We start from the raw sequence: 27,500 nt of genomic DNA, 5'->3' as shown, positions 1-27,500 counted from the left end.
TCTTTCGCTGTCTCTCTCTCTGTCTACCTGTCTCCCTCTCCCTCTCTCTTTCTCTCTGTCTCTGTCTATCTCTCTGTCTCTCTTTGTCCCCTGTCTCCCTCTCTCTCTCTCTCTTCCTGTCTCTCTCTCACTGCCTCTCTGTCTCTCTCTCCTCTCTCTCTCTCTGCCTCTCCTCTCCTCTCTGCCTCTCTATCTCTCTCTCGCTCCTGTCTCTCTCTCTCTGCCTCTCTCTCTCTCCTGCCTCTCTGTCTCTGCCTCTCTGTCTCGCTCTGTCTCTGTCTCAGTCTATCTGGTTGTTTAGTAGCTAGGTGCTACATGTAGCTGTCTCTGTCTCAGTCTATCTGGTTGTTTAGTAGCTAGGTGCTACATGTAGCTGTCTCTGTCTCAGTCTATCTGGTTGTTTAGTAGCTAGGTGCTACATGTAGCTGTCTCTGTCTCAGTCTATCTGGTTGTTTAGTAGCTAGGTGCTACATGTAGCTGTCTCTGTCTCAGTCTATCTGGTTGTTTAGTAGCTAGGTGCTACATGTAGCTGTCTCTGTCTCAGTCTATCTGGTTGTTTAGTAGCTAGGTGCTACATGTAGCTGTCTCTGTCTCAGTCTATCTGGTTGTTTAGTAGCTAGGTGCTACATGTAGCTGTCTCTGTCTCAGTCTATCTGGTTGTTTAGTAGCTAGGTGCTACATGTAGCTGTCTCTGTCTCAGTCTATCTGGTTGTTTAGTAGCTAGGTGCTACATGTAGCTGTCTCTGTCTCAGTCTATCTGGTTGTTTAGTAGCTAGGTGCTACATGTAGCTGTCTCTGTCTCAGTCTATCTGGTTGTTTAGTAGCTAGGTGCTACATGTAGCTGTCTCTGTCTCAGTCTATCTGGTTGTTTAGTAGCTAGGTGCTACATGTAGCTGTCTCTGGTCTATGATCTCATGATCTGTATGTAGTCGTCAGTACTTTAGGCACGGTAAGCTGGGTGTGCATCATACATCAATGGTTATAGACTGGAAACATTCTACAGAAGACTTGCAGACATCCAATCACAGTTGGATGTAGAAGTATCAACTAAATGAACATCATATCGGTATGTTGAGTTACCATAGTTACCATAGGTCTACTGTATGTATTCAATTGGAATGGATCAATATTGTTTTTAATTTAATTTGATTGGAAGCTGAGATCTTTGTAGGGGCTGAGAGGTGTGTGTGTGTGTGTGTGTGTGTGTGTGTGTGTGTGTGTGTGTGTGTGTGTGTGTGTGTGTGTGTGTGTGTGTGTGTGTGTGTGTGTGTGTGTGTGTGTGTGTGTGTGTGTGTGTGTGTGTGTGTGTGTGTGTGTGTGTGTGTGCTGGTGAGTCTGTGTGTGCAGTGTGGATGTCATTAACAGAGCTGGAACCTGAACAAGTCTGTGCCTGCAGTCAGGTGGAATGTCATTAATCAGCAGATGGAGCCTCCTTGCCCCACTTCACACAGGCTGTGATCACATGACAGACAGACAGACAGACAGACAGACAGACAGACAGACAGACAGACAGACAGACAGACAGACAGACAGACAGACAGACAGACAGACAGACAGACAGACAGACAGACAGACAGACAGACAGACAGACAGACAGACAGTACTGTGCAGTATGCTAGCAGGATTATCCCTTTACTAGAACAGGGTTGTGATGCACAGATTACTAGGACCAAAATAGGACGTCTGTCCTTCTCACACTTATAAAAAGGAAAGGTGTTGATTGGGTGATCAGATCCTCCTCTATCTTCCTGTTCAAACAGCAGAGTGGATAGGAGAGGCTGGGCTGCATCCCAAATGAATCCCTATTCCCTCCAATACACTTCTTTGGAGCAGATTATTATGGGCCATAGGGACGCATCCTGATACTGGTTCCAAAGAGTCAAACAGCAGGCTACTACTATACTATTACTACTATACTACTACTACTACTACTACTACTATTCATATTATTATTACTACTACTACTACTACTCTTAGTTTTATTACTACTACCACTATACTATTACTACTATACTACTACTACCACTACTACTATTGGTATTATTACTACTACTACTACTATACTATTACTACTATATTACTATTAGTATTATTACTACTACTATTAGTATTGTTATTACTACTACTGCTATACTATTACTACTATACTACTACTACTATACTATTACTACTATACTACTACTATTATTATTATTACTACTACTACTACTACTACCACTACTATTATTATTACTACTACTACTACTACTATTAGTATTATTACTACTACCACTATACTACTACTACTATACTAATACTACTACTATTAGTATTATTACTACTACCACTATACTACTACTACTACTACTACTACTACTATACTACTACTACTACTACTATTAGTATTATTACTACTACTATACTATTACTACTATACTACTACTACTACTATTATTAGTATTATTACTACTACTATTAGTATTATTACTACTGACTACTACTACTACTATTAGTATTATTACTACGACTACTACTGCTATTAGTATTATTACTACTACTACTACTGCTATTAGTATTATTACTACTACTACTACTGCTATTAGTATTATTACTACTATACTACTACTATTAGTATTATTACTACTACTATTAGTATTATTACTACTACTACTACTACTATACGATTACTACTATACTACTACTATTAGTATTATTACTACTATACTACTACTATTAGTATTATTACTACTATACTACTGCTATTAGTATTATTACTACTATTCTACTACTACTACTACTATTCATATTATTACTACTACTACTACTACTACGATTAGTTTCATTACTACTACCACTATACTATTACTACTATACTACTACCATTAGTATTATTACTACTACTATTAGTATTATTACTACTACTACTACTATACTATTATTACTACTACTACTACTATACTATTACTACTATACTACTACTATTAGTATTATTACTACTATACTACTACTATTAGTATTATTACTACTATGCTATACTACTACTATTACTATTATACTACTACTACTATACTACCCGTATTATTACTACTACTACTACTACTACTATTAGTATTATTACTACTACCACTATACTAATACTACTATACTAATACTACTACCATTAGTATTATTACTACTACCACTACTACTATTAGTATTATTACTAGTACTACTACTATACTATTACTACTATATTACTATTAGTATTATTACTACTGCTATTAGTATCGTTATTACTACTACTGCTATACTATTACTACTATACTACGACTACTATTACTACTATACTACTACTATTATTATTATTACTACTACTACTACCACTACTATTATTATTACTACTGCTACTACTACTACTATTAGTACTGCTACTACTACTACTATACTACTACTACTATATTAATACTACTACTATTAGTATTATTACTACTACCACTATACTACTACTATTATTACTACTATACTATTACTACTACTACTACTACTACTACTACTATTAGTATTATTACTACTACTACTACTATTACTACTATTACTACTACTACTACTATTAGTGCTTACTACTACTACTACTATTAGTATTATTACTACGACTACTACTATTAGTATTATTACTACGACTACTACTGCTATTAGTATTATTACTACTACTACTACTGCTATTAGTATTATTACTACTACTACTACTGCTATTAGTATTATTACTACTACCACCATACTACTACTACTACTACTATACTATTACTACTACTACTACTACTATTAGTATTATTACTACTACCACTATACTACTACTGCTACTATACTATTACTACTATACTACTACTACTATTAGTATTACTACTACTATACTATTACTACTACTAATATACTACTACTACTATTAGTATTACTACTACTACTTCTACTACTATACTACTGCTACTACTACTATACTACTGCTACTACTACTATACTACTTCTACTACTATTATACTACTAGTACTACTACTATTATACTACTACTACTATTATTACTATTACTACTACTACTAAACTACTTCAACTACTATTATTCTACTACTACTATTAGTATTATTACTATTATTAGTATTACTACTACTACTAAACTACTTCTACTACTATTATACTACTATACTACTACTATTCATACTATTACTACTACTACTATTATACTACTACTACTACTACTATTATACTACTACTACTACTATTTTCTGTACAGCACTTTGAGATATCAGCTGATGTACGAAGGGCTATATAAATAAATTTGATTTGATTACTACTACTACTATTATACTACTATACTACTTCTACTACTATTATACTACTATTCTACTACTATTCATACTATTACTACTATTATACTACTACTACTATACTACTATTACTACTACTATTATACTACTACTACTACTACTATTATACTACTACTACTACTACTACTATTCATACTATTACTACTACTATTATACTACTACTACTACTACTACTATTACTACTACTATTACTACTACTACTATTCATACTATTACTACTACTATTATACTACTACTACTACTATTCATACTATTACTACTACTATTATACTACTACTACTACTATTCATACTATTACTACTACTACTATTATACTACTACTACTATTCATACTATTACTAGTACTACTATTATACTACTACTACTATTCATACTATTATACTACTAACAGGTGGTTCTATTTGGCCCCTCATTGTTGGACATAAAAGACTGTAACAGCAGGAAATCAGCTCCAGGTGATTTTAATGGAAGAAATGTGTTCCGTAGTTCCTCTGCATAATAGAGAGACGTGATTGTATACTGATGTAAGCAAGCTTTGAAATGATTGTTTCATGCAAACAAAATACTCTACCTGTTTAGGCTTCTTGCAGTCAATTTACAGTCTAAAAATGATTTGCAGTTGTGTCCCCCCTCTGTTAGGATGTGGCAGCCAACCATCTGCTGTGCTCTTCTACTAATGGATGTTTGTTTATCTAATAGATGTTTATCTAATAGATGTTTATCTAATAGATGTTTATCTAATAGATGTTTATCTAATGGATGTTTATCTAATGGATGTTTATCTGGATGTTTATCTAATGGATGTTTATCTAATAGATGTTTATCTAATAGATGTTTATCTAATGGATGTTTATCTAATGGATGTTTATCTAATGGATGTTTATCTAATGGATGTTTATCTAATGGATGTTTATCTAATGGATGTTTATCTAATGGATGTTTATCTAATGGATGTTTATCTAATGGATGTTTATCTAATGGATGTTTATCTAATGGATGTTTATCTAATGGATGTTTATCTGGATGTTTATCTAATGGATGTTTATCTAATGGATGTTTATCTAATGGATGTTTAATGGATGTTTATCTAATGGATGTTTATCTAATAGATGTTTATCTAATAGATGTTTATCTAATAGATGTTTATCTAATAGATGTTTATCTAATGGATGTTTATCTAATGGATGTTTATCTAATGGATGTTTATCTAATAGATGTTTATCTAATAGATGTTTATCTAATGGATGTTTATCTAATGGATGTTTATCTAATAGATGTTTATCTAATAGATGTTTATCTAATAGATGTTTATCTAATAGATGTTTATCTAATAGATGTTTATCTAATGGATGTTTATCTGGATGTTTATCTAATGGATGTTTATCTAATGGATGTTTATCTAATGGATGTCTAATAGATGTTTATCTAATGGATGTTTATCTAATGGATGTTTATCTAATGGATGTTTATCTAATGGATGTTTATCTAATGGATGTTTATCTAATGGATGTTTATCTAATAGATGATGTTTATCTAATAGATGTTTTCTAATAGATGTTTATCTAATGGATGTTTATCTAATGGATGTTTATCTAATGGATGTTTATCTAATGGATGTTTATCTGGATGTTTATCTAATGGATGTTTATCAATGGTTTATCTAATGGATGTTTATCTAATGGATGTTTATCTAATGGATGTTTATCTAATAGATGTTTATCTGGATGTTTATCTAATGGATGTTTATCTAATGGATGTTTATCTAATGGATGTTTATCTAATAGATGTTTATCTAATGGATGTTTATCTAATAGATGTTTATCTAATGGATGTTTATCTAGATGTTTATCTGGATGTTTATCTAATAGATGTTTATCTAATGGATGTTTATCTATGTTTATGGATGTTTATCTAATGGATGTTTATCTAATGGATGTTTATCTAATGGATGTTTATCTAATGGATGTTTATCTAATGGATGTTTATCTAATGGATGTTTATCTAATAGATGTTTATCTAATGGATGTTTATCTAATGGATGTTTATCTAATGGATGTTTATCTAATAGATGTTTATCTAATGGATGTTTATCTAATGGATGTTTATGGATGTTTATCTAATAGATGTTTATCTGGATGTTTATCTAGATGTTTATCTAATAGATGTTTATCTGGATGTTTATCTAATAGATGTTTATCTAATAGATGTTTATCTAATGGATGTTTATCTAATGGATGTTTATCTGGATGTTTATCTAATGGATGTTTATCTAATGGATGTTTATCTAATGGATGTTTATCTAATGGATGTTTATCTAATGGATGTTTATCTAATGGATGTTTATCTAATGGATGTTTATCTAATGGATGTTTATCTAATAGATGTTTATCTGGATGTTTATCTAATAGATGTTTATCTAATGGATGTTTATCTAATAGATGTTTATCTAATGGATGTTTATCTAATGGATGTTTATCTAATGGATGTTTATCTGGATGTTTATCTAATAGATGTTTATCTGGATGTTTATCTAATGGATGTTTATCTAATGGATGTTTATCTAATGGATGTTTATCTAATGGATGTTTATCTAATGGATGTTTATCTAATAGATGTTTATCTAATAGATGTTTATCTAATGGATGTTTATCTAATGGATGTTTATCTAATGGATGTTTATCTAATGGATGTTTATCTAATGGATGTTTATCTAATGGATGTTTATCTAATGGATGTTTATCTAATGGATGTTTATCTAATGGATGTTTATCTAATAGATGTTTATCTAATGGATGTTTATCTAATGGATGTTTATCTAATGGATGTTTATCTAATAGATGTTTATCTAATGGATGTTTATCTGGATGTTTATCTAATGGATGTTTATCTAATAGATGTTTATCTAATGGATGTTTATCTAATAGATGTTTATCTAATGGATGTTTATCTAATGGATGTTTATCTAATGGATGTTTATCTAATGGATGTTTATCTAATGGATGTTTATCTGGATGTTTATCTAATAGATGTTTATCTAATGGATGTTTATCTAATGGATGTTTATCTGGATGTTTATCTAATAGATGTTTATCTAATAGATGTTTATCTAATGGATGTTTATCTTCAATGTGGAGAATTAAAACAGAAGGATTTAGTATTGGAGATATATGAGTCCAAAATGGCACCCTATTCCCTACATAGTGTACTACTTTTGGATGGAGCAGGAAATCAGGGACTCAGAGGGGCTGGGTGGGTTGGAGGGAGAGGATTAATGTGGTGGTGGTTCGTTAGGCACAGGCTACCTCAGTGACCAGACGTGACCTTGTATGCTGGTGTTGTCTTTCATAACAACAAGCGGGTGTTTTTGCCCTTTGTTGAAGGCAGCAAAGCCCTTCAAATTCAGTTCAGAATACAGTGTTTCCTGTGTAGAGAAGTGTCTTCCATTGGGCTAGCCTATAGTGACGATGTGGTCTCTAACAACATACAGTACATGCAGATGTGTAGAGAAGTGTCTTCCATTGGGCTAGCCTATAGTGACGATGTGGTCTCTAACAGCATACAGTACATGCAGATGATACGTGTCCTAGGATCGGAGGACCTGTGACGATAACTACTAAATAATTAGCATCAGTGTGACGTCCATTGTTTGGCATCCAATGTTAACATTTGAACTACTTCCTTGTTGTCGACCATGATTTCCGTCTCTCACCTTGGCGTTCCTCCTCTCCAGAGTGTCCATACCACAAGCCCCTGGGTTTGGAGGCTGGATCAGTCAGACCAGACCAGATCAGCTGCTCCAACGAGGATCAGTACACTGGCTGGTTCTCCTCCTGGCTCCCCAGCAATGCCAGACTCAACAACCAGGGCTTTGGGTGAGTCCCCTGCCCCATCCTCTCCCTCAGGACCAACCCCTGGTAGGGCTCTATCTCCGTCTCCCTGTAAAGGAGGACATTGGCTCAATCAGTAACCTCAGTGTTCCTTTGGGAAATGGCTCTTCTGACCTCATTGGTAAAATAATGGTCCCCCCAGGTCATTGTTTTTGCCTAGGCTTTAGCTCAGCGGGCTAACATAGTTTCCCTGGCGGTTCCCCTCCAGGTCATTGTTTTGCCTAGGCTTTAGCTCAGCGGGCTAACAGTTTCCTGGCGGTTCCCCTCCAGGTCATTGTTTTGCCTAGGCTTTAGCTCAGCGGGCTAACATAGTTTCCTGGCGGTTCCCCTCCAGGTCATTGTTTCTGCCTAGGTTTTAGCACAGTGGGCTAACATAGTTTCTGGCGGTTCCCCTCCAGGTCATTGTTTTTGCCTAGTCTTTAGCTCAGCGGGCTAACATAGTTTCCCTGGCGGTTCCCCTCCAGGTGTGCTTGGCTGTCTAAGTTCCAGGACAACAGCCAGTGGTTGCAGATTGACCTGAAGGAGGTGATGGTGGTGTCTGGTATCCTGACCCAGGGGCGCTGTGACGCTGACGAATGGATCACCAAGTACAGCGTCCAGTACCGCACCGACCAGAATCTCAACTGGATCTACTACAAGGACCAGACGGGGAACAACAGGGTGGGTCCATCATACACCTTTTACATTTAGTCACCGAGAAGATGCTCTTATTCAGAGAGACTCACAGTCAATAGATACTGGAACAAAACTGTTTTACAATCATAACTTAGTTCATATACACACATCAATACATGGTTCATTATGACATCACAAGGGTTACACATGTAATAATGTCCATGGATGTTTTTCTAAAACGACTTGTTTTGTCGGAGGTCAGCTTTCACATCAATACATGGTTCATTATGACATCACAAGGGTTACACACGTAATAATGTCCATGGGTGTTTTTCTAAAACGACTTGTTTTGTCGGAGGTCAGCTTTCACATCAATACATGGGTCATTATGACATCACAAGGTTTACACACGTAATAATGTCCATGGGTGATTTTCTAAAACGACTTGTTTTGTCGGAGGTCAGCTTTCACATCAATACATGGTTCATTATGACATCACAAGGGTTACACACGTAATAATGTCCATGGATGTTTTTCTAAAACGACTTGTTTTGTCGGAGGTCAGCTTTCACATCAATACATGGTTCATTATGACATCACATGATCTACACATGTAATAAAATAATGTGGAAGACAGTCTTGGGATTTATACATACAGTATATCAAAATCAAGCCTTCTCATCAGATCCCATATTTTTTGGGTTCTGTAGCAGTTCCGTATAAGGAGTTGTAAAGTCTAGTCCTGCTCGGTGAGGCAGGACATCTGGCAGCAGGATTCTCCATCTGTGTTTACTACATGGTGGTCTGTGTCGTCTCTCCTCCTCACACTGCTCCGTTTCTCTCCTCAGGTGTTCTACGGGAACTCGGACCGCTCCTCCTCGGTTCAGAACCTCCTGCGTCCTCCCATGGTAACTCGCTACATCCGTTTGCTCCCTCTGGGCTGGCACACACGTATCGCCATCCGCATGGAGCTGCTGCTCTGCATGAGCAAGTGTACCTGATTCTGTCTGTCCTGACGACCAGGGTCACACTCAGCAGGGTACAACACCATGGAACGTTCAGACAGAACATGTAATGAATAGAACTGACATGATTCTACATGACTAGAAGTCATATTGGTTCTACACAATATATTTCTATGTGACGGTCCTGTAATGATACACCATCCTGAACAGGCCCAAGGAGAGCCCTGGTCGTTCCCCTGGTCGTTCCCTGGTCGTTCCCCTGGTCGTTCCCTATGCCAAGGTGGAATCTACTGCTCTGGAAACCCTAGTTTCCTTTCCTTTCCCAAACGGTTAAGTAATATCTCTCTCCCAGGGATGGGGTTTATATGTGTGAAAAGGTCCATTCTGTTTTCAGATTAGATGTGTTACAACAACAGTTTTATTTATGCTATTTTTTTTTACACTGAACATAAAGGGGTGGATGGCCAGGTGTTTCCACTTGGGTGAGGAAGAGTGGATAAATACACGCCTGTGAACTGACAAACACAGAGAAATTGGGGATGATTATGTGATGAGGAAAGCTCAGAGAAAGAGAAGACTACCAGTCCTGTGGTTAACTGGATGTTGTGTACTGTAATGTGCTGTACTGTACTGTGTTGTGTACTGTGCTGTAATGTACTGTGTTGTGTACTGTACTGTGCTGTGTTGTGTATGTAGTTTGTGACATCAGTGATGTAGAGGTATCGTTCATTGCTTGTTTTATTGTATTCATTTAAAGTTGACCAAAACCAGTTCCTGAAATAAAGACAAACTCTTGTACTCGTTTGTTTCGGAGTATCATTGAACAATATTCCTGTGTAATAGTCCTCTGATGTCCAGTTTACAATACACCTGGAGGAATCTCCACTTGTGATGTGTGAAAACCGTTTCCTGATCCCCAAAAAAACAATTCATGCCAGTTAACAGGGTAGATCCATGTGGTTTTAATGATTATTTACAGTCAGAGACCAAATATACACATATATAAATAATGCTGTTTATGTGTGATGTCATGCAAATTAAATCCTGTAGGTCAATTTTAAACAAACAAACAACCGGAAGTGATTTATAATTCAGGATCTGGATCATCTGGACTTTAGGATCATCTCAAACTGATGTGTTTTTCTGCCATTTTAATCCTGTGACGGCGTGAAGGATTGTTCACTTCAAATAACCACGAAACGGCAGTTAGGAATTATATAACAATGAGATAAGAGACAGCAGTTAGGAATTATATAACAATGAGATAACAGAGACAGACAGCAGTTAGGAATTATATAACAATGAGATAACAGAGACATAAACATCAGTTAGGAATTATATAACAATGAGATAACAGAGACAAACATCAGTTAGGAATTATATAACAATGAGATAACAGAGACATAAACAGCAGTTAGGAATTATATAACAATGAGATAACAGAGACATAAACATCAGTTAGGAATTATATAACAATGAGATAACAGAGACATAAACAGCAGTTAGGAATTATATAACAATGAGATAACAGAGACATAAACAGCAGTTAGGAATTATATAACAATGAGATAACAGAGACATAAACAGCAGTTAGGAATTATATAACAATGAGATAACAGAGACAGCAGTTAGGAATTATATAACAATGAGATAACAGAGACAGAGACAGCAGTTAGGAATTATATAACAATGAGATAACAGAGACAGAGACAGCAGTTAGGAATTATATAACAATGAGATAACAGAGACAGAGACATCAGTTAGGAATTATATAACAATGAGATAACAGAGACATAAACATCACTTAGGAATTATATAACAATGAGATAACAGAGACATAAACATCACTTAGGAATTATATAACAATGAGATAACAGAGACATAAACATCACTTAGGAATTATATAACAATGAGATAACAGAGACATAAACATCAGTTAGGAATTATATAACAATGAGATAACAGAGACATAAACATCAGTTAGGAATTATATAACAATGAGATAAACAGAGAATTATATAACAATGAGATAACAGAGACAGCAGTTAGGAATTATATAACAATGAGATAACAGAGACAGCAGTTAGGAATTATATAACAATGAGATAACAGAGACACAGTTAGGAATTATATAACAGAGACAGCAGTTAGGAATTATATAACAATGAGATAACAGAGACAGAGACAGCAGTTAGGAATTATATAACAATGAGATAACAGAGACAGAGACAGCAGTTAGGAATTATATAACAATGAGATAACAGAGACAGAGACAGCAGTTAGGAATTATATAACAATGAGATAACAGAGACATAAACAGATTATATAACAAGACATAAAAAGACATAAACATAACATGACATAAAAAGTTAGGAATTATATAACAATGAGATAAACAGAGACATAAATATAACAATGAGACATAAACAGACAGTTAGGAATTATATAACAATGAGATAACAGAGACACATAAATAAGAGATAACAGAGACATAAACATCAGTAAACAGAATATATAACAATGAGATAACAGAGACATAAACAGTTAGGAACAGACATAACAATGAGATAACAGACATAAACAGCAGTTAGGAATTAGAGACATAACAGAGACATAAACAGAGACATATAAACAATGAGATAACAACAGACATAGGAACAGAGACATAAACAGAGACATAAACAGAGATTATATAACAATGAGATAACAGAGACATAAACAGAGAATTATATAACAATGAGATAACAGAGACATAAACAGCAGTTAGACATATAACAATGAGATAACAGAGACATAAACAGACATAAAGAGATTATATAACAAGACATAACAGAGACATAAACAGACATAAAGAATTATATAACAACATAACAGAGACATAAACAACAGAGACATAAACAATGAGACATAAAAGACATAAAATGAGACATAAACAGAGACATAAACAGAATTATATAACAAGAGATAAACAGAGACATAAACATGACATAACAGAGATAAACAGCAGTTAGGAATTATATAACAATAAACAGAGACATAAACAGAGACATATAACAGAGATAAAGAGACATAACACAGTTAGAATTATATAACAATGAGATAACAGAGACATAAACAGAGACATAAACAAGACATAACAGAGACATAAAACAGTTAGAATTATAAACAAGAGATAAAGAGACAAACAGTTAGACATAAACAAGAGATAAAGAGACATAAACAGAGACATAAACAATGAGATAACAGACATAAACAGACATAAATTATAGACAATAAACAGAGACATATAACAATGACATAACAGAGACATAAACAGTTAGATTATATAACAATGAGATAACATAAACATCACTTAGGAATTATATAACAATGAATATAGAGACATATTTAGCAGATAGCAGTTAGGAATTATATAACAATGAGATAACAGAGACATAAACATCAGTTAGGAATTATATAACAATGAGATAACAGAGACATAAACATCACTTAGAAATTATATAACAATGAGATAACAGAGACAGAGACAGCAGTTAGGAATTATATAACAATGAGATAACAGAGACATAAACATCAGTTAGGAATTATATAACAATGAGATAAACAGAAGGACCACATAGGAAATATAGAATGAGATAACAGAGACATAAAGAGACAAACAAGAGACATAAACAGAGACATAAACAGAGACATAAAGAGACATAAACAGAGACATAAAGAGACATAAACAATGAGCAGGTGTAAATTATATAACAATGAGATAACAGAGACATATAGAGACATAAAGAGACATATAGAGACATAAAGAGACAAATGAGACATAAACAGAGACATAAAGAGACATAAACAGAGACATAAACAGAGACATAAAGAGACAAACAGAGACATAAACAGAGACATAAACAGACATAACAGAGACATAAACAGAGACATAAAGAGACATAAACAGATACATAAACAGACATAAACAGAGACATAAACAGAGACATAAACAGAGACAAACAGAGACATAAACAGAGACATAAACAGAGACATAAACAGAGACATAAACAGAGACATAAACAGAGACATAAACAGAGACATAAACAGAGACATAAACAGACATAAACAGAGACATAAACAGAGACATAAACAGAGACATAAACAGACAAAGAGACATAAACAGAGACATAAAGAGACATAAACAGATACATAAACAGACATAAACAGAGACATAAACAGAGACATAAACAGAGACATAAAAAGACAAAGAGACATAAACAGAGACATAAAGAGACATAAACAGAGACATAAACAGAGACATAAAGAGACATAAACAGAGACATAAACAGAGACATAAACAGAGACATAAACAGAGACATAAACAGAGACATAAAAAGACAAAGAGACATAAACAGAGACATAAACAGAGACATAAAGAGACAAACAGAGACATAAACAGAGACATAAAAAGACAAAGAGACATAAACAGAGACATAAAAGAGACATAAAGAGACATAAACAGAGACATAAACAGAGACATAAACAGAGACATAAACAGAGACATAAAGAGACAAACAGAGACATAAACAGAGACATAAACAGAGACATAAACAGAGACATAAAGAGACAAACAGAGACATAAACAGAGACATAAACAGAGACATAAACAAAGAGACATAAACAGAGACATAAAGAGACAAACAGAGACATAAAAACAGAGACATAAACAGAGACATAAACAGACATAAAGAGACAAACAGAGACATAAACAGAGACATAAAAGAGACAAACTGAGACATAAACAGAGACATAAAGAGACATAAACAGAGACATAAAGAGACATAAAGAGACATAAAGAGACATAAACAGAGACATAAAAGAGACATAAACAAAGAGACATAAACAGAGACATAAACAGAGACATAATAAAGAGACATAAACAGAGACATAAACTGAGACATAAACAGACATAAAAAAGAGACATAAACAGACATAAAGAGACATAAACAGAGACATAAAGAGACATAAACTGAGACATAAAGAGACAAACTGAGACATAAACAGAGACATAAACAGAGACATAGAAAAGAGACATAAACAGAGACATAAACAGACATAAACAGAGACATAAACAGACATAAAGAGACATAAACAGACATAAAAGAGACATAAACAGAGACATAAAGAGACAAACTGAGACATAAACAGAGACAAAGAGACATAAACAGAGACATAAACAGAGACATAAACAGAGACATAAACAGAGACATAAAAAAAGAGACATAAAGAGACAAACTGAGACATAAACAGAGACATAAACAGAGACATAAAAAGAGACATAAACAGACATAAAGAGACATAAACAGAGACATAAAAAAGACATAAAGAGACATAAACAGAGACATAAACAGACATAAACAGAGACAAAAGAGACATAAACAGAGACATAAACAGAGACATAAACAGAGACAGACTGAGACATAAACAGAGACATAAAGAGACATAAACAGAGACATAAAGAGACAAACAGAGACATAACAGAGACATAAAGATGAGACAGGAAAAGAGACAAACATCGATGGACAGTAAAGAGACATAAACAGAGACATAAACAGAGCATAAAGAGACAAACTGAGACATAAACAGAGACAAAAGAGACAAACTACAGAGACATAAACATCCTGGCGGGCTGACATAAAGAGACATAAAGAGACAAACTGAGACACCGGGGGCAAAAGAGACATAAAGAGACATAAACAGAGCCATAAAAGATCAAAGAGACAAACTGAGACATAAACAGAGACAAACAGAGACATAGCCACCAAATTGAGACAAACTGAGACATAAAGAGACATAAAGGGAATTGATGGGAAACATAAACAGAGACATAAACAGAGACATAAACAGAGACATAAATGCATAGAGACATAAACGAGACTTATAAACAGAGACATAAAGAGTCTACAACTCACATATGAGACATAAACAGAGACATAAACAGAGACATAAACAGAGACATAAACAGACATAAAGAGACATAAACAGACATAAACAGACATAAAGAGACATAAACAGACATAAAAGAGACATAAAAAGAGACATAAACAGACATAAAGAGACATAAACAGAGACATAAACAGACATAAAGAGACATAAACAGAGACATAAACAGAGACATAAAAAGAGACAAACTGAGACATAAACAGAGACATAAACAGAGACATAAACAGAGACATAAAGAGACAAACAGAGACATAAACAGAGACATAAACAGAGACATAAAGAGACAAACAGAGACATAAAGAGACATAAACAGAGACATAAGAGACAAAGAGACATAAAGAGACATAAACAGAGACATAAACAGAGACATAAAGAGACAAACTGAGACATAAACAGAGACATAAAGAGACATAAAGAGACAAACTGAGACATAAAGAGACATAAAGAGACATAAACAGAGACATAAAGAGACAAACTGAGACATAAACAGAGACAAACAGAGACATAAAGAGACAAACATAAAGAGACATAAAGAGACATAAAGAGAGACATAAAGAGACATAAAGACATAAACAGAGACATAAACAGAGACATAAAGAGACAAACTGAGACATAAACAGAGACAAACAGAGACATAAAGAGACAAACTGAGACATAAAGAGACATGAAGAGACATAAAGAGACATAAACAGAGACATAAACAGAGACATAAAGAGACATAAACTGCAGGTGGAGGCTATTTGAGGTTAGACTTTAGTGGGATAGCCTGGTGGTCCCAGATCGAGCTAAAGAGCACAAACAGATCGGGGACCACCTAGGCTAAATGAAAGGTGATCTTAAACCCAATATAATGAAATCACACCGTAAAGATTTCATGATAGACGCTGCAACTGGTCCTTGTGAGTGTTTTTGCCACAGAACCCTTGGAAGACATTGAGTTCTATTGGACACAGAACGATGGTTACGACAAGGACCAGGATGCAACGCAGACAACAAGAGAAAAGTGGAACTGAAGTCCAACACTGAAAGTGATGTTTCCAAACTGAAAAGCATGTATTCAACCTGGACGGTGTAATGACAGGTGACGGACCAAAGCTGTTCAACGTTACTGTCAACTGTTAGTGTAGAACTCAATGTTCAATTAAAACGTTACTGTCAACTGTTAGTGTAGAACTCAATGTTCAATTAAAACCTTAATGTCAACTGTTAGTGTAGAACTCAATGTTCAATTAAAACGTTACTGTCAACTGTTAGTGTAGAACTCAATGTTCAATTAAAACCTTACTGTCAACTGTTAGTGTAGAACTCAATGTTCAATTAAAACCTTAATGTCAACTGTTAGTGTAGAACTCAATGTTCAATTAAAATGTTACTGTCAACTGTTGGTGTAGAACTCAATGTTCAATTAAAATGTTACTGTCAACTGTTGGTGTAGAACTCAATGTTCAATTAAAACGTTACTGTCAACTGTTGGTGTAGAACTCAATGTTCAATTAAAATGTTACTTCAAAGAACGTGTTCACGTTACTGTAAGAACTCAATGTTCAATTACTGTCAACTGTTAGTGTAGAACTCAATGTTCAATTTAAAGCGTTATTAAAATATATGATGGAGAACAATCCAACGGATCACCTGATACATACAGTGAATGTTGGTTATTAACACATCTCCATGGAACAGCACATGTCCAGTTGTTTGAGGCTTTGAGGGAGAGGAACTGGACTGTAGTGAGGCTTTGAGTCTGGGGCTTTGGGAGAGGACATCTTTCTGAGGGGCAGTCTGGGGCTTTGAGGGGAGAGGACATCTTTCTGAGGGGCAGTCTGGGGCTTTGAGGGGACAGGACATCTTTCTGAGGGGCAGGCTGATGCTTTGAGTCTGGGGCTTTGGGGAGAGGACATCTTTCTGAGGGGCAGGCTGAGGCTTTGAGGGGAGAGGACATCTTTCTGAGGGGCAGTCTGGGGCTTTGAGGGGAGAGGACATCTTTCTGAGGGGCAGTCTGGGGCTTTGAGGGGAGAGGACATCTTTCTGAGGGGCAGGCTGAGGCTTTGAGTCTGGGGCTTTGAGGGGAGAGGACATCTTTCTGAGGGGCAGTCTGGGGCTGAGGCTTTGAGGGGAGAGGACATCTTTCTGAGGGGCAGTCTGGGGCTTTGAGGGGAGAGGACATCTTTCTGAGGGGCAGTCTGCAGTCTGGGGCTTTGAGGGGAGAGGACATCTTTCTGAGGGGCAGTCTGGGGCTTTGATGGGAGAGGACATCTTTCTGAGGGGCAGTCTGGGGCTTTGAGGGGAGAGGACATCTTTCTGAGGGGCAGTCTGGGGCTTTGAGGGAGAGGACATCTTTCTGAGGGGCAGTCTGGGGCTTTGAGGGGAGTCTGGGGCAGGACATCTTTCTGAGGGGCAGTCTGGGGCTTTGAGGGGAGAGGACATCTTTCTGAGGGGCAGGCTGGGACAAAGTCAGATTGGTGTGTTCAGGAGGTGTGGGCGTGCGCACGTGTGTGTGTGTGTGCGTGTGTGTGCGTGTGTGTGTGTGTGCGTGTGTGTGTGTGCGTGTGCGTGTGTGTGTGCGTGCGTGTGTGTGTGTGTGCGTGTGTGTGTGTGCGTGTGTGTGTGTATACTTCTTCTTATTGGTACTTTGTCCTTGATGTTCACACTATGTACTGTAGATCAATGTGCAGGGATAAAGATATCCATGACATTCATTCTGCCAATATCAGGAAGTCAGGCCTGTGTATTTTACCCTTTAAAGCCAACAGCACAAACTGGTATGGTATGGATATCTCTTGTGTGGATATCTCTGGTATGGGTATCTCTGGTAAAGGATACATTCATTCTGGTATGGACAAACTGGTATGGTATGGATATCTCTGGTATGGGTATGGTATCTCTGGTATATCTCTGGATATCTCTGGTATGGATATGGTCTGGTATGGATATCTCTGGTATGGATATCTCTGGTATGGATATCTCTGGTATGGATATCTCTGGTATGGATATCTCTGGTATGGATATCTCTAGTATGGATATCTCTGGTATGGATATCTCTGGTACAGATATCTCTGGTATGGCTGTCTCTGCTATGGATATCTCTGGTATGGATATCTCTGGTATGGATATCTCTGGTATGGATATCTCTGGTATGGATATCTCTGGTACGGATATCTCTGGTATGGATATCTCTGGTATGGATATCTCTGGTACGGATATCTCTGGTATGGATATCTCTGGTACAGATATCTCTGGTATGGATGTCTCTGCTATGGGTATCTCTGGATATGGATATCTCTGGTATGGCTGTCTCTGGATATGGATATCTCTGGTATGGATATCTCTGGTATGGATATCTCTGCTATGGATATCTCTGGTATGGATATCTCTGCTATGGATATCTCTGGTACAGATATCTCTGGTATGGATATCTCTGGTATGGATATCTCTGGTATGGATAACTCTGGTATGGATATCTCTGGTATGGATATCTCTGGTATGATATCTCTGGTATGGCTGTCTCTGGTATGATATCTCTGGTATGGATATCTCTGGTATGGGTATCTCTGGTATGGATATCTCTGGTATGGATATCTCTGGATATCTGGATATCTCTGGTATGGGATATCTCTGGTATGGATATCTCTGGTATGGATATCTCTGGTATGGATATCTCTGGTATGGATATCTCTGGTATGGGTATCTCTGGTATGGATATCTCTGGTATGGATATCTCTGGTATGGATATCTCTGGTATGGGTATCTCTGGTATGGATATCTCTGGTATGGATATCTCTGGTATGGATATCTCTGGTATGGATATCTCTGGTATGGGATATCTCTGGTATGGATATCTCTGGTATGGATATCTCTGGTATGGATATCTCTGGTATGGATATCTCTGGTATGGATATCTCTGGTATGGATATCTCTGGTATGGATATCTCTGGTATGGATATCTCTGGTATGGATATCTCTGGTATGGATATCTCTGGTATGGATATCTCTGGTATGGCTATCTCTGGTTGGATATCTCTGGTACAGATATCTCTGGTATGGATGTCTCTGCTATGGATATCTCTGGTATGGATATCTCTGGTATGGATATCTCTGGTACAGATATCTCTGGTATGGATATCTCTGTATGGATATCTATGGATATCTCTGGTACAGATATGGATATATCTCTGCTATGGATATCTCTGGTACGGATATCTCTGGTATGGCTGTCTCTGCTATGGATATCTCTGGTACGGATATCTCTGGTATGGATATCTCTGTACAGATATCTCTGGTATGGCTATCTCTGCTATGGATATCTCTGGTACGGATATCTCTGGTATGGATATCTCTGGATACGGATATCTCTGGTATGTCTATCTCTGGTATGGATATCTCTGGTATGTCTGATATCTCTGGTATGGATATCTCTGGTACAGATATCTCTGCTATGGATATCTCTGGTACGGATATCTCTGGTATGATGTCTCTGCTATGGATATCTCTAGTATATCTCTGCTATGGATATCTCTGGTACGGATATCTCTGGTATGGTCTGTCTCTGCTATGGATATCTCTGGTATGTCTGTCTCTGCTATGGATATCTCTGGTATGGATATCTCTGTTATGGATATCTCTGGTATGTCTGTCTCTGCTATGGATATCTCTGGTACGGATATCTCTGTATGGATATCTCTGGTATGTCTGTCTCTGCTATGGATATCTCTGGTATGATATCTCTGCTATGGATATCTCTGGTATGGATATCTCTGGTATGTCTGTCTCTGCTATGGATATCTCTGGTATGTCTGTCTCTGCTGGATATCTCTGGATACGGATATCTCTGGTATGTCTGTCTCTGCTATGGATATCTCTGTTATGTCTGTCTCTGTACGGATATCTCTGGTATGGATATCTCTGGATATGTCTGTCTCTGCTATGGATATCTCTGGTATGTCTGTCTCTGATATCTATGGATATCTCTGGTATGTCTGTCTCTGCTATGGATATCTCTGGTATGTCTGTCTCTGCTATGGATATCTCTGCTATGGATATCTCTGGTATGGTATGTCTGCTATGGATATCTCTGGTACGGATATCTCTGTTATGGATATCTCTGGTACGGATATCTCTGGTATGTCTGTCTCTGCTATGGATATCTATGGATATCTTATGGATATCTCTGGTATGTCTGTCTCTGCTATGGATATCTCTGGTATGTCTGTCTCTGCTATGGATATCTCTGGTACGGATATCTCTGGTATGTCTGTCTCTGCTATGGATATCTCTGGTATGTCTGTCTCTGCTACGGATATCTCTGGCACGGATATCTCTGGTATGTCTGTCTCTGCTATGGATATCTCTGGTATGTCTGTCTCTGCTATGGATATCTCTGGTATGTCTGTCTCTGCTATGGATATCTCTGGTATGTCTGTCTCTGCTATGGATATCTCTGGTACGGATATCTCTGTTATGGATATCTCTGGTATGGATATCTCTGGTATGTCTGTCTCTGCTATGGATATCTCTGGTTTGGATATCTCTGGTATGTCTGTCTCTGCGGATATCTCTGGTATGGATATCTCTGGTATGTCTGTCTCTGCTATGGATATCTCTGGTACGGATATCTCTGCTATGGATATCTCTGGTACGGATATCTGGTATGTCTGTCTCTGCTATGGATATCTCTGGTATGTCTGTCTCTGCTATGGATATCTCTGGTATGGATATCTCTGGTATGTCTGTCTCTTCTATGGATATCTCTGGTATGTCTGTCTCTGCTATGGATATCTCTGGTACGGATATCTCTGTTATGGATATCTCTGGTACGGATATCTCTGGTATGTCTGTCTCTGCTATGGATATCTCTGGTACGGATATCTCTGGTATGTCTGTCTCTTCTATGGATATCTCTGGTATGTCTGTCTCTGCTATGGATATCTCTGGTACGGATATCTCTGTTATGGATATCTCTGGTACGGATATCTCTGGTATGTCTGTCTCTGCTATGGATATCTCTGGTACGTGCGTTTGTGTGTGTGTGTGTATCCTTCATCAGGAAACAACAGGAATCTCCACATGGGGCCTGGAGTCTCTAATAACTAGATCAGCGGGTGTGACTGTCATGTTTACTGTACTGCAGAATGACCCTTTACAACAAACAGTACCTTACAGTACATTCCCATCTGTTTGTGCTAACTGACCATCGACCATATGAGTTGGGGCCAGGCGACACATGTGTGTCAAGATGATGTGGCAAATGATTACCTTTAAAAACTTGACAACCCTGAGCCATATAGGTATCTCATTATTTTATCATACATTATAACTTTATATCATTTGTCTTTGTCCATCTGTCGTACATATCTCTCCATAACTCTGTGTCAAATCAGATACAATAAATACATTAAAGACACAAAGTAAACAGACAGAACAAACAGGCTTTACTGTAACAACAATCAATAGAAATTATGAAAAACCTCCACAATTAAATATATTGAATTATTATTATATATATATAGTTAGAATCTCATAATCTTTTTTACATTTATTGTTAAAGCTCTTGCAATATTACACAATTATTAATTCTACAATACTTATTAAATCTCCATTTAGGCCTACGTCTCGTTAAATAAAGTCATTTAATTTAAATCAAATAAAAGGAATTTCATGAATAATATAATATAATATCAATACAAATTCTATCAAATGTTTGAAGCATCAAAAAAGGTCAGATTTTTACAGCCAGTCAGTCCACCTCCCAGTTCAGTCATATAGTCCTGAACTTAGAGAGATACAGTATAACCTTCTGAACTATAGTCCTATGTGCGTCTGGCGGCCAGCAGGCGGCAGTAGTGAGAGCCCAGAGTCCTATTCATTAGGGCACACAATTGAAAACGTTACAAAACGCTTCGCAACGCACCACAAAAAAATAAGCGTTTCTCATCGGACAGTAGTCCATCTTGTCCCTCCCTGCTTCAGTCTGTTTTGTTCCATTTTGGTGCCTAATCAACATGACGACCCTTGAGGGCAGAGAGACGTCTCCTCCATAGACATTTTTTCCTAGAATGGATATCCCCATTCAAGTCAATGGGTGGCACAATTCTAATTCCATGTGGTAGAATTCTAATTCCATGTGGTAGAATTCTAATTCCATGTGGTAGAATTCTAATTCCATGTGGTAGAATTCTAATTCCATGTGGTAGAATTCTAATTCCATGTTCTCCTCACAGGGCTGTCTCTTTCAGGTCGTTGAGGTTTGGCATCCGTGACCTTGACGGTCTGGTAAAGGTGGGCCCGTTAGCGACCATTTGGTCGGGGTACGGCTGAGCCCCCTCTGCCCTGGCGAGGGCCGCCGCGTGCCAGTTGGACTCCATCTGCCCCTGTATCTGCCCCGGGAGAGGGTAACTCTGCTTCCTGTGGCTCTTAGACTGACCAGAGCTGGAGCTGCTGCTGCTAGGATGTCCCTGGTGGGACCTGCCGTCACCTCTCCCGTCGCTGAACACTCCCCCTTTAGAGGAGGAGGTGGGGGGGTTGGGGAGGTGCTGGAATCGCAGGTCGGAAGGAGGAGGGGGTTGGCTGGAAGAGGAGGAGGGGAGAGGTGCAGGAGCCTGCGTAGGGACTTCAGGGGTTGGTTCTAAGGGGAGGCATAGAAAACGATCACCACAAAGCTTGTGAACACTAAGCGGGTACACCAAGGTGGAAAACAACAATTCAGTTGAGAATTCAGGAAATTCAGGAAGTGAATTGAAAATTCAGTTCAACCAGTAAACATAAATGAAGTGTGACTGTGAATCCACCTGTTTCTCCTGAGGCCAGTCACCGACTCTCTCTCTCTGTCTCCCTCTCTCCCTCTCTCGCTCTCTTTCTCTGTCGCGATCTCGGCTCTGCTCGCGTTCACGATCCTTATCCCGGGAGCGTTCGCGGTTCCTCCGCCGGCTGCCGTGGTGAGAGGAAGACGAGGACTTGGTCCCCTTCTGGATAAACAGGTTGTCCTGGCCATCACCAGGAACCTGCCATTTCACAACAGGAAAGGTGGGGGAGAAGGGGGGTTAACACTGACACAGTCAAGAACGATGGACTCAGGACATTTCAATAAGCCTGAACACCCCATCCACTAGACCTCCAGAGGGGAAAAGGCTAAGGAATCTGCTCTGACTGCATCTGGGGTCTAGTGGACACTTTCCGAGTGCATTGTGGGTAACACAGCGTGCAAATATGATGAGCAGGCATCACAGGCACATCTCTGGATGGCTGTGGGTCCTCCATGCACCTCCCCACCTCCCCTCCTCCTCCTCCTCTCCTCCTCCTCCTCCTCTCCTCCCTCCTCCCCTCCTCCTCCTCCTCCTCCTCCTCCTCCTCCCTCCTCCTCCTCCTCCTCCTCTCCTCCTCCCTCCTCCTCCTCCTCCTCCTCCTCCTCCTCCTCCTCCTCCTCCTCCTCCTCCTCCTCTCCTCCTCCTCCTCCTCCTCCTCCTCCTCCTCCTCCTCCTCCTCCTCCTTCCTCCTCCTCCTCCTCCTCCTCCTGAACTGCACCAGATGCTTCATGCTGTTAATATCAAAGCAGACGGTGACATCACTGACATCACATGGAATGAACCCAGGAACCAACCAGCACACCAGCTCTCAAACCCAGGAAGTAGTGACTGTGAGACCCACTGGCAGTACATTTCTGGATGACCATGGTCCAGTGACTCCTGTCCATCTCAGGCATCTCTGACAGAGAAACACGGACACATTTTCAATGCTGTAACTTACAGTTGAAACTCTATTGGCTACTGAGGGACTGTCTATTCAGCCCATTGAGCAGAATGTATGCAAACAGAACTACTGTTGGTTAACCAGTCACTATTATGTAGACGTGAACAGCTGAGATTGAGATGGCTGGCTTTGCCTTGCACCACTAGGACCAGATGGTCTCCTCTGCTGTAGAGGACTGTTTTAGAGAGGAGGCTGAGGCCCTGATGGGCTGGGCTGGGGGGCTTACATACTGTACACAGTGCCAGAGGGAGGACAGAGAGGGAGAGAGAGAGAGAGAGAGAGAGAGAGAGAGAGAGAGAGAGAGAGAGAGAGAGAGAGAGAGAGAGAGAGAGAGAGAGAGAGAGAGAGAGAGAGAGAGAGAGAGAGAGAGAGAAAGAAGAGAGAGAGAGTGAAGAGAGAGAGAGAGAGAGAGAGAGAGAGAGAGAGAGAGAGAGAGAAGAGAGAGAGAGAACAGAGAGAGAGAGAGAAGAGAGAGAGAGAGAGAGAGAGAGAGAGAGAATAAGAGAAGAGAGAGAGAGAGAGAGAGAAGAGAGAGAGAGAGAGAGAGATCTGGTGTGGTGACATTTGCTTCGAGAAGCAGCCCTCAGGACGTAGCCTACTTAACTTTAGCTCCTGATCCCAGACCAGTTTAGAACAGGCTGACCTACATGCAATCTGCTTACAGCAGTGTGTTGTAGATCTGATTATAGGCCAGCGTACTACAGTTCACAGATCTGGTAGCTGTTGTGGTGGTATGAACTAGAAATGTCCGTCGATGTTCATGTCAACAATAACAGATGAATGAATGACTCCACAGTAGTTGACACACAGAGTACTGTCACTGCATGTCTGTGTGACAGGGTAGGAACTAGGAACCATAGTTTTGGTCAGTGTTTCCTCTGCTTCCTAGCCTGTCACATATGTAAAATAGCATGCGTCATGATAGAGGCTTGTAGTTTACTGGTGAGGTAGAGTAGGGTGTGGTAGACTGATGCTGCAGCATGGGCGAGGGCACTACGGGAAGAGCTTTCTGAGAGGATGTATGCTTTAAGCTATTCTTTGAGTTAAACAGAGGGAAAAGGCCTTTCTTGATGCGGGGTTCCTTCCATCGTCGACTCTGTCTGTCTGTAATACAGGATACACAACGCTCCAGTAGTGGATAACACACTGGGAAACAGACACACCTGTGTTGTTCTTTGAAGACCCCACACATATACACACATGGTTTCATGTTTATGAAGATGGAAAAGCAGCAGCAATAACAGAAACACATGGGAGCTACATTCTGGCATCTCTCTCTCTCTCTCTCTCTCTCTCTCTCTCTCTCTCTCTCTCTCTCTCTCTCTCTCTCTCTCTCTCTCTCTCTCTCTCTCTCTCTCTCTCTCTCTCTCTCTCTCTCTCTCTCTCTCTCTCTCTCTCTCTCTCATTCGCTCTCTCTCTCATTCTCTCTCTCGCTCTCTCTCTCATTCTCTCTCTCTCCCTCCCTCTCTCTCTCCTTCTCTCTCTCCCTTTCTCTCTCTCTCCCTCCCTCTCTCCGTCTCCCTCTCTCTCTCTCTCCGTCTCTCTCTCTCTCTCTCTCTCTCCCTCCCTCCCTCCCTCCCTCCCTCCCTCCCTCCCTCCCTCCCTCCCTCCCTCCCTCCCTCCCTCCCTCCCTCCCCTCCCTCTCTCCCTCCCTCCCTCCCTCCCTCTCTCTCCCTCTCTCATTCTGTCTCTCTCTCTCTCTCTCTCATCTCTCTCCTCTCTCTCTCTCTCTCTCTCTCTCCCTGTCTCTCTCTCTTTCTCTCATTCTCCCTCCCTCCTCCCTCCTCCCTCTCTCTCCCTCCCTCCCTCCTCCCTCCCTCCCTCCCTCCCTCCCTCCCTCCCTCCCTCCCTCCCTCCCTCCCTCCCTCCCTCCCTCCCTCCCTCCCTCCCTCCCTCCCTCCCTCCCTCCCTTTTCTCTCTCTCTCCGTCTCTCTCTCTCTCTCTCTCCATCTCTCTCCCACTCTCTCTCTTCTCTCTCTCTCCCTGTCTCTCTCTCTCTCTCCCTCTCTCCGTCTCTCTCTCCGTCTCTCTCTCCGTCTCTCTCTCTCTCTCTCTCTCTCTCTCTCTCTCTCCTCTCTCTCTCTCTCTCTCTCTCTCTCTCTCTCTCTCTCTCTCTCCGTCTCTCTCTCCATCTCTCTCCCACTCTCTCTCTTTCCCTTTACTCAGGAGTTTACTCATTATAACTGAAGTGATGCTAGACAGGTAAACGTAGAGTATATAAATGTGTAATGTTGGAGTTCTATCCAACATGTAAAGCTGTAAACCTGCACTGTGGATTAATCAGATGAATGTCTATGTGTGACTGAGAGAGGAAACCTCACGGGATTGGTCGGTTTCTTCTTCTTCTTCTTCATCGATCTGAAGAAGCCCTGTTTCTCCTTCTCTTTGGCCGGCTCTGGTTGGTTCATCACCATTGCTTCTGCAGTACTCCTGCAGTTACCGGGACACACAACACTGTGTTAGCTCGCTGAGCTAAAGCCTAGACATTACCTCAGGGAGATTGCTCATCCCACACTCAACAGGAGTCAATGTCATTCGTTCTTTCGTTCATTCATTGTAGATGATATCCAGTGATTGACAGCTCACCAGTCAAAGGCAGTCTGGCGTTTGGAGTGGTTGTTCATGACACCTGGGTCCCCTGGCACCGGCGGTCCTCTGCTCTCCCTCTGAGCCCCACCGTCATGGAAGGACGAGGAGTTGTCTGGCCTGGGAGAGGGCACTGCAACACAACACAAAGAGAAGAAGACACTTTCAGAGAAAGTGAGAAAGTGCTCTCTCTGCATCTCTCTTGGTAACTCTCTCTCTCTCTACATCTCTCTAACTCTATCTCTCTTGGTAACTCTCTCTCTCTGCATCCCTCTAGCTCTCTCTCTCTCTCATTCTCTCATCCTCTATCTCTCTCTGCATCCTCTAGCTCTCTCTCTCTCTCTCTCTCTCTGCATCCCTCTAGCTCTCTCTCTCTCTCTCTCTCT

At 39.1% G+C, this 27,500-nt stretch overlaps 1 protein-coding gene and 1 pseudogene across 1 annotated transcript in view; one reads left to right on the top strand and one right to left on the bottom strand.

The window, feature by feature from the left end:
* LOC124018977 (retinoschisin-like) overlaps positions 1–10,052 on the top strand; it is a 13,810-nt gene extending 3,758 nt beyond the window's left edge. Inside the window, exons 4-6 of the mRNA XM_046334307.1 lie at positions 8,068–8,209; positions 8,689–8,884; positions 9,688–10,052. Coding sequence (XP_046190263.1) covers positions 8,068–8,209; positions 8,689–8,884; positions 9,688–9,840 — 491 coding nt within the window. The 3' untranslated portion in view covers positions 9,841–10,052. The remainder of the gene's footprint in view (positions 1–8,067; positions 8,210–8,688; positions 8,885–9,687) is intronic.
* A 12,017-nt stretch (positions 10,053–22,069) lies between these two features.
* LOC124018986 overlaps positions 22,070–27,500 on the bottom strand; it is a 77,566-nt pseudogene continuing 72,135 nt past the window's right edge.

This window comes from Oncorhynchus gorbuscha, unplaced genomic scaffold (assembly GCF_021184085.1).
Source record: "Oncorhynchus gorbuscha isolate QuinsamMale2020 ecotype Even-year unplaced genomic scaffold, OgorEven_v1.0 Un_scaffold_592, whole genome shotgun sequence".
Taxonomy (NCBI): domain Eukaryota; kingdom Metazoa; phylum Chordata; class Actinopteri; order Salmoniformes; family Salmonidae; genus Oncorhynchus; species Oncorhynchus gorbuscha.
The sequence above is the reverse complement of the archived record's forward strand: the minus strand, read 5'-3'. Positions and strand labels throughout refer to the sequence as shown.